This window comes from Mus caroli, unplaced genomic scaffold, assembly GCF_978045245.1.
Source record: "Mus caroli unplaced genomic scaffold, Mus_caroli_1 scaffold_1, whole genome shotgun sequence".
Classification (NCBI taxonomy): domain Eukaryota; kingdom Metazoa; phylum Chordata; class Mammalia; order Rodentia; family Muridae; genus Mus; species Mus caroli.
In genome coordinates this window covers 56,494,999-56,509,868 of record NW_028227256.1, presented here as the reverse complement: position 1 = coordinate 56,509,868, position 14,870 = coordinate 56,494,999, and the positions used below count along the sequence as shown (strand labels likewise).

The 14,870-nt window shown below is 42.8% G+C and overlaps 2 protein-coding genes across 10 annotated transcripts in view; one reads left to right on the top strand and one right to left on the bottom strand.

Moving 5' to 3' along the window:
- Positions 1-2,558, top strand: part of Sumo1 (small ubiquitin like modifier 1) — a 30,061-nt gene extending 27,503 nt beyond the window's left edge. For both annotated transcript variants that reach the window (XM_021159407.2, XM_085837659.1), the window contains one exon: positions 1,832-2,558. In XM_021159407.2, the coding sequence (XP_021015066.1) occupies positions 1,832-1,900 (69 nt within the window). In that variant the 3' untranslated portion in view covers positions 1,901-2,558. The remainder of the gene's footprint in view (positions 1-1,831) is intronic.
- Positions 2,559-2,812: 254 nt separating this feature from the next.
- The window catches only part of Kiaa2012 (KIAA2012 ortholog), a 107,382-nt gene continuing 95,324 nt past the window's right edge, over positions 2,813-14,870 (bottom strand). For all 8 annotated transcript variants that reach the window (XM_085837649.1, XM_029477902.2, XM_085837652.1 and 5 more), the window contains 8 exons: positions 14,758-14,848; positions 12,499-12,649; positions 11,822-11,936; positions 9,629-9,960; positions 7,487-7,689; positions 6,585-6,757; positions 5,695-5,914; positions 2,813-3,807 (listed from right to left, as the gene is read on the bottom strand). In XM_085837649.1, coding sequence (XP_085693775.1) covers positions 3,669-3,807; positions 5,695-5,914; positions 6,585-6,757; positions 7,487-7,689; positions 9,629-9,960; positions 11,822-11,936; positions 12,499-12,649; positions 14,758-14,848 — 1,424 coding nt within the window. In that variant the 3' untranslated portion in view covers positions 2,813-3,668. The remainder of the gene's footprint in view (positions 3,808-5,694; positions 5,915-6,584; positions 6,758-7,486; positions 7,690-9,628; positions 9,961-11,821; positions 11,937-12,498; positions 12,650-14,757; positions 14,849-14,870) is intronic.

Genomic DNA, 14,870 nt, shown 5'->3' with positions numbered 1-14,870 from the left:
TTAAATAATTTATTAATGTGTATGAGCATCTGAATGCACACATGGGGTCCATAAGGGTATGATGCCACCACAGTTACCCTTTCCATTTGAATTAACCAATGACCTGGAAAGATTTCTTGAAAATGTGTGGCTGTCTAGGTGGTGGTGGTGCTCACTTTTAATCCCAGTACTCTGGAGGCAAAGGTAGGCTAATCTCTTGAGTTGGAGGCCATCCTAGTGTCCAAATGAGTTCCACAACAGCCAGGGTTACCCAGAATATGTGTGGCTATCCTTCAGATATTGGCCATTTTGAGTCCCTTCAACTTGGTACCTGACTTGTTCTTGACTTTTCTTCACATTTTAAAAAGATTTTATTTTGAAATATTTTTTAGCTTCCGGAGAAGTTACAAGTACAGAATTAAAAAAAAAAAAAAAAAAAATCTGTTCTTTACCTAATTTCTTTGTTTAATCTCTGTGTTGGTGTGCCTGTGTTCCTCTTGCTTCTTCCCAGACCATTAAAGACTTCATGTTTTATGTTTTAATCTCCCCCTTTCTCCCCTTCCCTTTGTTTAAACTGGAACTATTAAACAACAGCAGATAACTAGATACATCTTCCGTGTTAGAAGATCACTATTAAAACAAATTAGGAAGCTGGACACATGCCTTTAATTCCAGCACTCCAGAGGCAGGTGGATCTCTCTGTAAATTTGAGGCTACAGAATGAGTTCTAAAAAAGCAAGGGTTACATAGAGACCCCCCCCTCATTTTGGGGGGGGGGGCGGGGGTGTTTGTTTTTTCGAGACAGGGTTTCTCTGTGTAGCCCTGGCTGTCCTGGAACTCACTTTGTAGACCAGGCTGGCCTCGAACTCAAGAAATCCGCCTGCCTCTGCCTCCCAAGTGCCAGGATTAAAGGCGTGCGCCACCACTGCCCGGCCTGAGAAACCCTTCTCAAGATAAAAAATAACAAACCACAAATTAGATGCCAGAGGGAATTATAGATGACAAAATAAACCACTTAGGAATGGATCCTCAGGGCAGCATTTATCCAACTAAAATCCTTGTTTTTAATTTTTATTTTTATTAAATGAGAGTATTAGTTACATCTAAATAAATGTGTTTTTGAAAATATGCCATTGAACTATTAAACTTAAATCTCCCTTTTCCCTCTTTCCCTCCCTTTCCTCCCCAATTTCCCCCTCTTTTACTCCCCTTTTCCTTTTCCCTCTCCTCATTTCCCCTTCTCTTTTCTTTCTCCCCCTCTTTCCCCTTCCCCTCTCTTCCCTCCCATCCTTCCCTTTCCCTCTCCCTTCCCCTTCCCTCCCCTTTCTTTTCCTCTCCTCTCCCTGCCCTCCTTCCTCCCCCATTTCCTTCCCTTTTATTCTGTGCTAGATCAACCTCTTGAGTTTGTACATGCTGTGCAAATCCTACTTTTTGTTTGCTTGGATTTGTTTGTTGTTGTTGCTCTTAAGTTTTTTTGAGACAGGGTCTCACTATGTATCCTGGGCTGTCCTGAAACTCACAATGTAAACAGGGTGCCTCAAACTCACAGAAATCTATCTGCCTGCCTTTGGCTTTTGAGCACTGGGATTAAGCCACATACCACCATGCCTGTCTTTATCCAGTTTTTTGAGACAATCTCATTTAGCCAAGGCTGGTTTGGAACTAACTGAAAATGGCCTTGAATTCCTTATTCTCTTACTTAATTGACTGCCTATCTGTTAGCATTACAGAGCAACACTTTTCAACTTTAGAGGCTTATTAATTATAGATGACATGTTTCTTCTTGTACCTTAAAATAGTGGCCACCTAATTGCAGCCAATATAAGAATAATGCATTTTTCTTTTCTTCCAGCTGGGAATGGAGGAAGAAGATGTGATTGAAGTTTATCAGGAACAAACGGGGGGTCACTCGACGGTTTAGATAATTCTTTTTATTTTTTATTTTTTCCTTTCCCTCAATCCTTTTTTATTTTTAAAAATAGTTCTTTTGTAATGTGGTGTTCAAAATGAAAATTGAATACTGGCACTCCATCTCTTAGAACATATGAATTCTAGTGTTCAATATTCATTATTGGTTGTTTTTGTTGTGCTGATTTTTGGTGATCAGACCTCAGCTCCCTTAATACTGCCCTTTTTCCTTTAAGAGATTACATGTGTGCACAGAGAGGCCACCCTTTTCAGGACTGTGCATTTTCAGGTTTGTGATGATAAAAAGATCGACCAATGGGAGCTTTCCTATGACCCTTCAATTGGCCCTGAAGTTCCAGCATGTGGTTGCTTCACTCCTGGACTGTGATTTTCAGTGGGAGATGGAAATTTTTCAGAGAACTGAACTGTGGAAAATGACCTTTCCTCAGCTTGAAGCTACTTTTAAAATCTGAGGGTCTGGACCAAAAGAAGAACATCATGTTTGTAGTCAAGATGACAGATACAGTGAGAGCAACAGCTAACTCCAAAGGTGGCTTCACTGGAGAGAAAGAAAGTGTCTTGAGCAAGACAGTATTGTCAGAAGATCCCAGGAACGTTCTAATGTTCATCAGCAGTTATTAATAAAGTTACTCATACAGAAGTGTACGCAACAGACACTGCTTTTGATTCTGTTTGTACTTTTTGGCCTGGGACATGGGTTTTCAAGGGACATCGTCTGTACCAGCTTCATTAAAATAAACAATATTTGTAAAAACAGTACTGAAGCTCCTTTTATTTTAGCCATGTAGGGAGAAAAGTGGAAATGCCCCAGATAGGATTGTTATTACACAGAGAAACCCTGTCTCAACCAACAAAACAAAAACCCAAATACTGCTTAGTTTAATATCCTTTTATATTTTATTTCTAACAATCCTGTGGTGTTTTGTTAAAAGAGATGATTATTAGACATTTAAAGAGTTGTTAAATGACTTGAGACTTCTGATAGGATGATTAGAGTTTTATGAGTAGGTTCTTCAAGGCACAGTTGGGAATAAAATCTCCTTTGTTCTCAAGGATCAAAAATAATGAAGGGATTTCTGAGATGAGGAACTAATTCTATATCTTTGCAGATGTAGTCCCCAGCAACTACATATGGCCATTGAGCACTTAACTGTGGCTAGTATGATGGAACAATGTTTTAGCTTTAACAGCTACACACTAGTAGGCTCCCTTACTCAAACATGCTGCTCTAGAACTGCACTTTGAGGATTGAGCGAATTTCTTCACAAGCATAGCTCATTTTGGTCAGTTGAACTTGTATCAAGTGATTCTGAACATGCCTTTGAAGTTTGTGTTAGATTTTCAGGCTGAAATTGTGGTTTTACCTTATAGAAGGATATGATTAGCTCCTCTCAGCTTATCCAGAGTTACTGCCATAACAATTTTTATTTACCTTCAACTCTTGAACACACTAAAATACATAGACTATCCTAAGACTTAGTATTTCCAACTGGAACTATGTAATGGTAGTTTAGATACCAAGGCTTTTGAACTGATGTAGTCCTAAAGAAAACAAAATGGTTTAGGCAAGTGAAAAGTTTATTGGATCAGTATGTGGAGTGCAAGAATGCTGGGAATAGAGAGGTTCCAGGGTAAGGAAGGTCTAGGTACGGCTGAGGAGATGAAATGGAACTAACAGAGCTCAGGCTGGAGCTTTATTATAGAAATATAGCTTTTTTTCTGTCACCACTTCTCAACTTACTTTTTGTTTTCTTCTAGCCTTACGGCTTGGGGATTTGTAGGGACTGGAAATACGAGTAGACCCATGGTCTGGAAATGTTCTGTGTCCACTGTAGACCACTGGCTTCTTTAGAGAGTTCTTGATGAAAATGAAGGTGTTTGTCCAGAGCAGCTTTTTGCCTAAAGAGACAACCCCACCCCCAATTCAAAAAATGATTAAGCATCTAGTCTTATAAGTCGGTAGAGTTTTAGATTTGGGTCGGGTGATTACTGGATTTGGGCTGTTGGTTGTGGGTTTTAGTGGAAGATCATTTGGGGGCATCATGAGATTCCTACTATTAAAGTAAAAAGGAAGACATAATTTTCAGTTCTTAAACTTGTGTCTCTGCAAGAGACTCCCTTGCTTGCTTTATTTAGGGTTTTTGTTTGTTTGTGATAGTATATCTCAAGGTAACCCCTGGCTGTCTTGGAACTTGCTATTTGGACCAGTTGGTCTGGGAACTCATGGAGATCCATCTGTCTTCTGTCTCTGCCTCTGCTTCTGCCTCTGCTTCCTAAGTGCTGGGATTAAAGTAGATTCCTTTGCTTTAGACTTGAGGAAACAGCAGTTAAAGTACAGGGACAGATGTCACAGATGCAGATGAAGTCAAGTCAGCTGGCACTGAATTCTAGTCCTTGGTGGAGTGAGACCACCCACTGCTTCTTTAGTTACTTGGTTTCCTTCCCTCTGCTACCTGGATTAGTTTTATATAATCACTTAAGTACCTCCATGATGACTGTCAGTTTTTCTTGTAAAGTTGGGGTTCTAGTAGCTTGCTTTTTGTTATGACACATGATGTCTGCACTGTTGAAGCTGAATTGGGATCCTTCCAATGATCTAGTTTGTAATTCCCCTAACAGCTGCAGAGAATCCAGGGAAGGAACAACTCAAGGTTAATGAAAAGTCTTGAGAGTTTGGGTGCCTTCTCTTTCTGGACCTCTTAAAGAGTATTATAGATTCAGTTTAGTTAGTGGAAAATTATAACTCAAGGGGAGAAATGTTTAAATTTCATGTTGGAAACATGATTTTCCAGGCTGTCCTATCTTTCAAGAGGTTGTACCTCTTCTGTCAGTTTTGAGACAGAATATAACTACAGCTGCCCTAGGAGTCTTCCAAGTAAAGATCCTTTCTGCTTCTGCCTCGCCAGTGCTGGGATTCTAGGCCTGCACCACCACGCCCAGCTCACCTTCTCAGTGTTGTATGACTGTAAAGGATCACAGAATGCTTTTGGCCCAGGTAAATTAACGGTATAACTTCTTCTAATGTGACATTCATTAGTTCTGGGCTCTGCCTTCCTCCCAAGGATCACTTGTTCACTCGTTGAGTCTCACTGCTGTTCTCACACTGTTAACTGTTGTTTCCTGAAATACTCATCTACATTCTTGTACGGTTCACTCTGTGTTACTAAAATCTCACCCTTTGTGACATTCCTTATGAGAGGCCTTGCTCTGGGCTACCAATCTAAAATAAGCTTCCTGTCACAATTTAAAGTGTTTCTGCATAGCATTTTGTTGCTAGGTTAAAAGCAGAACAGTTTCTTCTTCAGTACCTCTTCATCCTTAACCCTAGAATGTAAATACCTACTTCTAAATTCCTAGAGTCTACAATTTGCATAATGGGTCTTGGTATTGGCCATAAGTCATTTATTGGTCCTTATCGAGATCTTGCTTCTCTTTCATTGGGGAGTTAAACCCAGCACATGGTGCAAATTCTACCACCCTGCTGCACACTAGCCTTGGTATTTGTTTTTATTGTTTGTTTTGATCTGGGGTTCATTTTTATCTGTAAAACCAGAAGATCAAGATAAATGATCTCTAAATTTCCATCAAGCTTCAATACAAACTCCATAAACCAAGACAGAATCCTGCACTGTTTGTAGCTGGAGAATGGCTCTGTGTGTTTTAGTCTTTCTAGCCATGGTGTAGGGGTTGAGAGAACTGCTTGCTTAAAGGCAGTGGTCAGCATTGGCACTGAGCCTTCAAGCCTCTGAACAAGCCCTGACAGCAGTTGTCCCCCTGTCCAAGTACCTGATTTGCTCCTGGGCTAGTTTTGTGGCTTCTTCCAGGGCTAGCTTTGCTGCTTCCTCTTCCTGTTTCCTTCTTTCCTCAGCCTCCTGCCTAGCTTTCTCTTCTGCTGCTAGTTTCTGCTGTTGGTACTCCAGCCGTTCTTCTTCAGCCATTTCCATCAGGCGTTTCTGTTCTTCTGCTAACTGCATCTCCAGTTCCTTCTGCCTTTGCTTCTCTGCCTCTGCAGAACAGAAAGAGGTGGGCTCAGCTGGGCCATCACTAGAGCAGCTGATATTTCTGGTCTACCCTTTTAACCTGCTGGACCTTCTGTGGGTTTACTAATCCAAGTCTGTCAAAGCATCAGTGCACATTGAAAAACCTTAGGGAAGATTTTTCCAAAGTCTGTTGAGTTCACAGGATAATGTGCTGTTGTGTAGGGAGGAGTGTTAGGTCAGCATCTACAGAGAGCTTATTTAACTAGACTCTAGAGGAAATGCCGGAGTTGATCGCAGAAGCAGCATCTGCTGAACCTTCTACCCTCATCCTGAAAAGTATGCTGGAAGATTATCTGAGACACACCTGCTGGTGTGTCTGAGGCTCTCCAGGTATTTGTGATTGTCTCTACCTGCAAGAGGAAGGGAGCAGGTAGAGAAGTTTGAAGTAATAGGGCAATTATTGAAGCAGGAGTCCTCTCCTGTAATTGTTTCCATGTGAGTCTCCTGTTCATATTCTATCCCTTCATTTCAACCCGCTGTAGCCAGACAGTTATAATTCTGGAACAAAACTTAGCTTTTACATGGAGTGCTTTGTGCACTAAGGCCTAGGGTAGGAATAAAATTGCTTGAAGTGGGTTTAAAATATTTTTTTGGTCCAAGGGAAGAGACATACAAAAAGCTCAGCATTTCTCTCACCAGCCCTCTCTGCCGCCTCCTGCTGCTTTTTTCTCTGTATTTCTTGCAGTTTCCTGCGGAGCTCCTCCTGCTGCTGCCTTGCTCTCTCCCGGGCTGCCTGCAACTGGAGCCTCCGTTTTCTGTCTGCTTCCTCCTGTTGCTGCCGTTCTTCCTCCAGTCTCTGCTTTCTCAGGCTGAGAACACGGAAGGTTTCAGAGGAATAGCAGAAAAATAGCGTAACCAACTGACAATTGACTTTATAGCTTTCAGTCCCCAGGAAGCGCCCCTTCAGAGTGCAGGTTTCCACAGTCTGGATTGAAGGGCAGAGATGTTAAGAGAAGAAACCTAGAAGTTTTCCCTCAGCACTGTTGCCCAGGTTTTAAGAGCCTTAAATTCTCTGCACTTTCTTTTCTATTCTATTCTTCTTCTTTTTTTTTAAGATTTATTTATTTATTATATGTAAGTACACTGTAGCTGTCTTCAGACACCCCAGAAGAGGGCATCAGATCTCATTATAGATGGTTGTGAGCCACCATGTGGTTGCTGGGATTTGATCTCTGGACCTTCGGAAGAGCAGTTGGTGCCATTTCACCAGCCTCCTTTCTTTTCTATTCTTTTAAAAAACATTTCCTAAAGTGTGGACTGTGAAATTCTTGTCTCGTGGGGTTGTAGATATAAAGTTAGCATGAAGACAGGTGAAAGGACCAGTACAGTAGAGGAGCTTGATAGACTGGGCCAAATCTTAAAGCCTTTCTCGAATTCCCTTTAAGCATCTATCTTGAGTAACCCACATCAGCAAGACAGTATCTTATTCTTATCTCTGGTCCAGGCTGTTGCTGTGATTTGGTGTCAGGTCATGAGCCTAGCCCTGAGTTGTGCCCTGGGGAAGGTTTGCCCTGCCTTGTGTCTGGCTGCTGGCCCACCGGTTCTCCTCGGTGCGTCTTTGCTGCTCCAGCTCCAGCTCCTCCTTCATCTTCTCTGCTTTCTCCAGCTGCTCCTTATGGAGCCAAGTCAGTTCCTCCTGCTCCCGTCTGCTCTGCTCCACCTTCAGCCATCTCATCTCTGCCTTCTCTATTCGAAGTCTGTCCCGAGAAGCCTTCTCCTGCTGCTTCTTATCCTGGAGGGGCTAAGAGACCAGAGTTTTATCAGTGTAAGGGACACAACAGACCCAGCTGCAGCCCAGATAGAATTTTTTCTAATCAGAGAAAAGCTGATTCCACACTACCACCACAGTGGCATAAACTGCTTCTGCCTACCTGGCTATGGGGTTGGACTGACCTACAATTAGGAGCACAGCTTTTCTGATGCAGTTTTCCTCATGGGCTAACACATTTTGATGATCTAGAAAATTCTGCTCACAGATCAAAATCATCATCCATTATGCAGAGCAGAATTCTCTTTTGTAGTCTAGGCAGCTGAGAAGGTCTAAGGATACTAAGGAGAAGAGATCCCTGAAACTTTTGGAAAAAAACTGTGCTATTAAATAAATAAGCAATTGGGCTGGAGAGATGGTGCAGCAGTTAAGAGCACTGACTGCTCTTCCAGAGGTCTTGAGTTCAATTCCCAGCAACCACATGGTGGCTCACAACCATCTGTTATATGACCTAATGCCACCTTCTGGTGTGTCTGAAGACAGGGATAGTATACCCACATAAATGAAGTAAATAAGTTTTTAAAACAATAGATTTAAATAAATAAGCAATAATTTGAAATAGTGACAAGAATTTTGAACTTGGAATCAATAAACCTGAAGTCAAGTTTTAACAATGAATGGTTGTGTAGCATCTAGCAATTGGCACTTAACTTGTATCTTTGGTCTCTAGGTCTGCAAACTGAGGCTCATCACACTTGGTTCATAAATGTGGATGTAGGGCTGGAGAGATGACTCAGTGGTTAAGGGCACTGACTGATATTCCAGAGATCTTGAGTTCAATTCTCAGCAACCACATGGTGGCTCACAGTCATATGTAATGGGATCCTGTGCCCTCTTCTGGTGCATCTGAAGTCAGCAACAGTGTACTCACATACATTAAATACATAAATAAATACATAAAGGTACTCACATACATTAAATAAATACATAAATACATAAATATATTAATAAATACATATTTTTAAAAAATAAAAAAATGTGGATGTAAAGATTAAATGAGGTGCAGTGGTGTTCACTGTGTGCAAATGTATTTATAGAGGCTTGGCCTGTGTGCTGTGTTGTTTGTGATCTTTTGGAGTACAACAGCTCTAAAATACAGTTGTGTGTCCTAGTGAAGATTCCAACAGCAGAAGAAACATGGACTGAGAGCTGATGCATCTGGATGCCATTCTTTTTGACTTAATACAAAGAATCCCAAGTTTCCTTGTTGAATTTTTTTAAAGATTTATTTATTTTATGAATATGAGTGGAGTATTGCTATCTTCAGACACACCAGAAGAGGGCATCAGATGCCATTACAGATGGTTGTAAGCCACCATGTCGTTGCTGGGAATTGAACTCAGGACCTCTGGAAGAGCAGTCAGTGCTCTTAACTGCTGAACCATCTCTCCAGCCCTTCCTCATTCAATTTTTCTATTCAAACTTGCACCTTAGAGTCAAGGCCACTGGAACAAAGCAATTCATAGTAAGCACCCTGTGAGAACAGATTTATGTCTGTGAACTATCTGGTTCAGCTGTGTACCATACTCTTTGTAATGTGCCAGGCCAATGTGAGGCTATAGCTTGGTTCTAACAGCCTGTGTGTCTACTGTTCTCTGTCCCAGCGAGACCTGTACCTCTCACAGATGGCTTCCATACCTGCCTCCTATTCTTTAGAGTTGGATATATTCCCTGGCAATTTGGGGCATCACAGAATGCCTCATCCAATTCAGAGAGTTGAAGCCTCTCTCCTTGTGTCCTTGATCTGGTCTGGCTTCTAAGTAGGGTCAGAAGGCATCAAAGTAGAACATGTAGGATCACCACGTGATAGGGCTGTTTTAGAAACTACAGCCTACTTAGGGACATTTTCCTTATATCTGCAGTTCTGCCAAGTGAGGACAGAACTTCCTCTGGTGAGAACACTTGTCCATACCTTGGAAGGGTCTCCATGGCTTCTCTCCTCTTCACATTCCATGTCACTAGTGACATCTGTGGCCTGGATGGATGATAATCTTCCATCTATAGCAACCTGACTCTCCAGAGCATCGAGTTCAAGAGAAAGTCGTCCAGCCGCAGAGTGGGAGCGGAGGAACCCTTGATGTGAGGTGCCACCTGCTTCCTTGGAGTTGGTGATTTCTGACTTGCTCAGCCCTGCCGCCATCTCTATATTCCTCTCTTTATGTGTCCTTTTCATTTTTCTTCCCAGTTTCTCTTCTTTTGGAGTTAGCTCTGATTTCTTTTTAATTTTTGAATGCTTTGGCTTTCCTGGGGGAAACAATTGGGACAGAGGTATGGCTAATAGAAGAAGCGTGACCTCCACTAATTCTGCTTAGTAACTTTTTTCTGAGACAGGGTCTCTTTATGTAGCTCAGGGTGTCCTGGAACTCATTATATAGACCAGACTGGCCTCAAACTCACAGAAATCCTTATACCTCTGCCTCTCAAGTGCTGGCATCAGAGGAGTGTGCCACCATACCCAGCTCTTTAATAACTTTTAAAATTAAGCATACAGTAGGGTAAATTGGTGTGCATATTTCTGAATTCACCCCCAGATCCTGGGTGAATAGAATCTGCTTTGTAATAATGATTTGAGAAAAATATCCCAGCAATATATTTAGATCAATAAGGATTCAACCATTGAGTAGTATCACTTCTGCAAAGGTTGCATTTCTGGCTGGGGATACAGCTAAGTGGCAGAGCTTGTATTTAGTTAGTAGGGCCTTAGTTCAATCCCAGCCCCAGAAGCGAAGAAAGGTCCCATCTCACCCTGATCTACAAAGGGGCAGGACTCCAGGGGAAGATTTCAGCACACTGAAAGTCCTGCCCCCGAGGGCACAGCTCTAACTAGGGGAAGTTCAACTCTCTGAGGGTCAAGGGCATTTGTTTCTCCAATTCCTGCCAGTGCTAACAGCTAGACAAATGTACATTCAGCAGGACTTTAAAACCAGATCAGCCTTCAGGGGCGTCTTTGATCCTTGGGAGCAACAAAGGGTAGGTGTGAGTTTTAGGCTAACAGGACTTTCAGAAGCATCTGAGGTCTTTGTAAGGTGCAGAAGGCTGGGAGGTGTGAGAAGCATGCAGATCTTGCTGGATGTTCGCACTGCCTGAGCGCCCTCTTTCTGAGATATCTGGGACAAGAAGCCTTTCAGATTGGTGATAACATCTGATTTTAGAATATTTACACACATATAAAATGTGTGTGTAAAATATAATATAAAATCATGGGGATGGGATTCAAGTCTAATTTGTTAATGCTTGCTTCACATACATTTTTGACCCTCAGCCTAAAGGTAATTTTATGTTTTTCTTAAAGCATCAAGAGGTTTTATTCAGATTCAAAATAAAACTGTAGGTCAAATACACGGCAAGAGCTGACTTAGAGTGATCTCGAGCCCTGTACTGTATTTTTAGTGAGATCAGGTATAGAATCTACCTGTGGCATCTCGATGACATTCAGGGAGTTTTAGACTTGGGGAAGTTTTCCATTTCAGCTTTTCAAATTACAGACTTCGGCTTGTAGTTATTAGCTCACAATGGCAGCAGTAATAGTGTGCACTGGGACTCATGGGTCCCTGGGTCCATCCACCTTTACTCTGATGTCACTTGCTTATCCTCTCTCTGCCTTAGGTACCCAAACAGCATGGTATCACTCAGGGCTGTTATCATCGTCCCCTTTCATGATCGTCCCAGGTCTCTGCTCAGCCCTGGTTTCCTCTGTCCATGTGCACTGACACACTGTTAGGAAATTCAGCTGCAGAGCCAGCATAGCTGGTAGGAGCCAAGCTGATCCTCCATATTACCTCCTTGCCTGTCAGGATACTTGCACATATATCAAATGTGTGTAATATAAAACCCTGGGGAGCCGGGTGTGGTGGCGCACGCCTTTAATCCCAGCACTCGGGAGGCAGAGGCAGGCGGATTTCAGAGTTCGAGGCCAACCTGGTCTACAAAGTGAGTTCCAGGACAGCCAGAGCTACACAGAGAAACCCTGTCTCGAAAAACCACAAAAAAAAAAAAAAAAAAAAAAACCCTGGGGATGGGATCCAAGTCTAAGTATGCAAGTTGTTAATGCTACATACACATTTTTGGCCCTCACAGGCCGTTCCTCACAGGCATACTTTCTTACCTCCAGCAGCCTCTGCTTGCCCCAGGCCCTTTTCTTCCCTCTCTTTCTTGAGAGCTTTGGCCTGCTGTGTCTTGGTTCTTTTCTTCCTCTTAACCTTGTCAACCAAATCCCTTCCCTAAAGGAAGACATTTAGAAGAAGACTGTGATCCATAAAGGAATAATTTCAGAGGAGAAAAGAGTAAGGAAAGCCCTTTGTGGCCTGCCTTCATTTTGGATGTTAAGTCACGGTCTGCAGAGCTTGAAGCAAAGGAAGCTGTTCTCACGTTTGTGAGACAGTGCTGCCACTGTTGATCAATGGACTGAAATCATAGCCAGCTTCCTTCAATGCTGCATATGTGCTAACATTGAGAAGAGCCCAGGCAGGCAGCAAGAGCCATGCCAGCCTTCACCTTTCCCTTGGGATGGGAACAACATGGAGGTCCCCCCCTAAAAAAGATGGCAGAGTGGGGCCACGGTTATCCACTTGCATTTTTGTTTGGCAATGGGGCCCACATCCTTCAGGAAGATGAAGCCTAGTGCAAGGTGCAGGTCCTGTGAGCAGACCATGGCTGGACCTCAGCCCTCACTGCCCTCTAGGCAGGTGCTCTTAATCTATCAAGCTACCTGAAGACGTCTACATGGAGCCTTGGAGGGGCCAGGCAGGGTTTCTGGGCCAGATTCTTCATTCTCACACTCACATGATTGATGCCAACTAGAGTCTTCTGGTTGAGCAGCTTTGGTCTCCTTTTCTTCTTTTTTCTAGGAGTCTCAGAAACCAACTTCTTTGGGAATGCAGGCTCACGTTTTAGAGGTCCTCTGTGCAGGTGGTGCACATTGTAATCTCCGTCCCTTTGAAAAGAACAAGCCAGCAGACAAGATGAATGGAGGAAGCCAAGTGGGAGCGAAGAGCGCATGTGAACAAACGCCCACAGAAGGCTGGAGAGATGGCTCAGTGGTTAAGAGACTGCTCTTCCAAAGGTCCTGAGTTCAATTCCCAGCAACCACATGGTGGCTCACAACCACCTGTAATGAGATCTGATGCACTCTTCTGGTGCATCTGAAGACAGCTACAGTGTACTTAGATAAAATAATAAATAAATCTTAAAAAAAAAAAGAAAAGAAAGGCCCACAGAGCAGACTGTTGAGGTATTTGACATATGCAGGCAACCTGTTCCTGCATAAGGGAGATGGTGGTCTTCTCATGGGGGGGGTCCTTAAAGTAAGCCCTAAAACCTAGACAGTTGGCAAAATACTTTGCTTCTTTTCATTGCATGTTTACACCTTCGAGAGTTTGTTTGGAGGTGTTAGCAGGGAAATTCAAGTGAAACTCCTGGATACCCTTGACCAAAGAAAAACAGGCTCTTCTCTATTGGGTAAAAGTTGTCCTTGGTAGTGGGGCTGGCAGCTCTGTGAGGGATAGACATGGAACAGTGAAGGAGGAAGGGGACACCCACCTAGCCAGCCAGATCAACTGAATCAACCCTGGAAATCAATGAGTAGGGGAACATGGCGCAATCAGATCATGCTCCCATTCTATGCCTTTAATTAACAACAGAACCACAAACATAACTGAACAAACATAACTGAAATGTCCTCTATCAAAGGCTTGGCTGGAAAAGAAAAGTGGCCTTTCAGAAAGATGATCTTGGAAATATGCAGTTGTCCCAATCATTCCTTTGGCATCCCTGAATTTCATTCTTAATTGGATTCAGCCACTACAAGGTCATGTGTGCCTTCTTTTGTGTGTCCCAGTTGTCATTGCTACCACTGACCGATGCCTGTGGGTTGCAAGGACAGCGGCAGTGATACTGTGTGCCTGCTGGGTGCTGGTCTAGTCCTTTTCTTTTTGTTTCAACGTATTTACTGCAGTGTGCTATCCCAGGGGTTTTACTGTGGAAACTTAAAAAATATTTGTTGAATGAGGTAGATGGAATTTCCTGTAAATACATGAGTCTTTAAATCATTCAATGTCACTCTATAAAAACTCACAGAAGTCTGGGTTAGAATTTGGTGCTAGGAAAACTTCTACTTTCCCCAAGGAACAAGTAGGCTGCAATGAGCACCACAGTCCTGACTACATTGCTGTTTTTCTCTTTTTCACTTAGGAATCTGTGTTAAATCTGAATTTTAATCACAATAACTGTAATGAAATTTGTGTAGTGTTGTATCCGTTTTATTGTCCTCTTGATTAAAAAAAAGAATTGTTTGATTATTTTATTGGTTTTGGCTAGGGAGAGGGGAGCTGTAATAACTTGTTTAAAATATGTTGAGGGAAAAGGAATAGAAAATTAAAACAAACAAGCAGACAAACAACCCCTTTAGTAGGCTACCTCCATCATCAAGGCTCTCTTCTCCGTTTGCTTCTGTTTCTGTCCGAAACCTTTTAATCTAAGAGAGTCTTTGGATTGTTGCTTTCAAGTCAACCCTGGCGCATGGAATCCACAATATGATCTAGTTCCAGCTGGTAGCAAAGAAGTCTACAGCAAAGGCCACAACCAAAGGAGAGTGAGGACAAAGGACCATGCCAGGCTGCCTGGGCTGCAGGCCACTAAGCTCGCAGTAAGCTCGTAGGGAAGGTGTGCCTGTGTTGGCAGGGATGAGAAGACGCCTAGGTGGTGTCCGGCCAACTTTATTCTCTCCAGAGTTAATGAAATTGTCCATAGCGGTTGTCCAAAGCCTTCCAGAGTCTCAGTAAACCTCAGGTGCATGGACACACAAAAAAGCTGCTTCTAGATGGTTAACATTTACCACCACCCCCTCTTCTACCCCAACTTAAGCTAGCGGACGTGGTTTGAAGCAGCTCACTCATCAATGTGCAATCTACCTAGGGGCCTCTTTCCTTTAAACCCAACTGCCAGCATGTTATCTCGTGAAACAAAACAAAAGCCAAACAAACAAAAGCCAGAAGGCACATGGATGAAAAGGAAAGTCCAAGTCACTGCCTGTTGCACACTTACATGCTCTTTAAGGTGTCAGCCTCAGAGGGCTGGTTGTACTCAGCCAGGGATGTACTGAGGCGGGCAAGGGTCTTGTTCCTTAGTTCTGGGTCTGTGAAAACAGAGAATCCTCC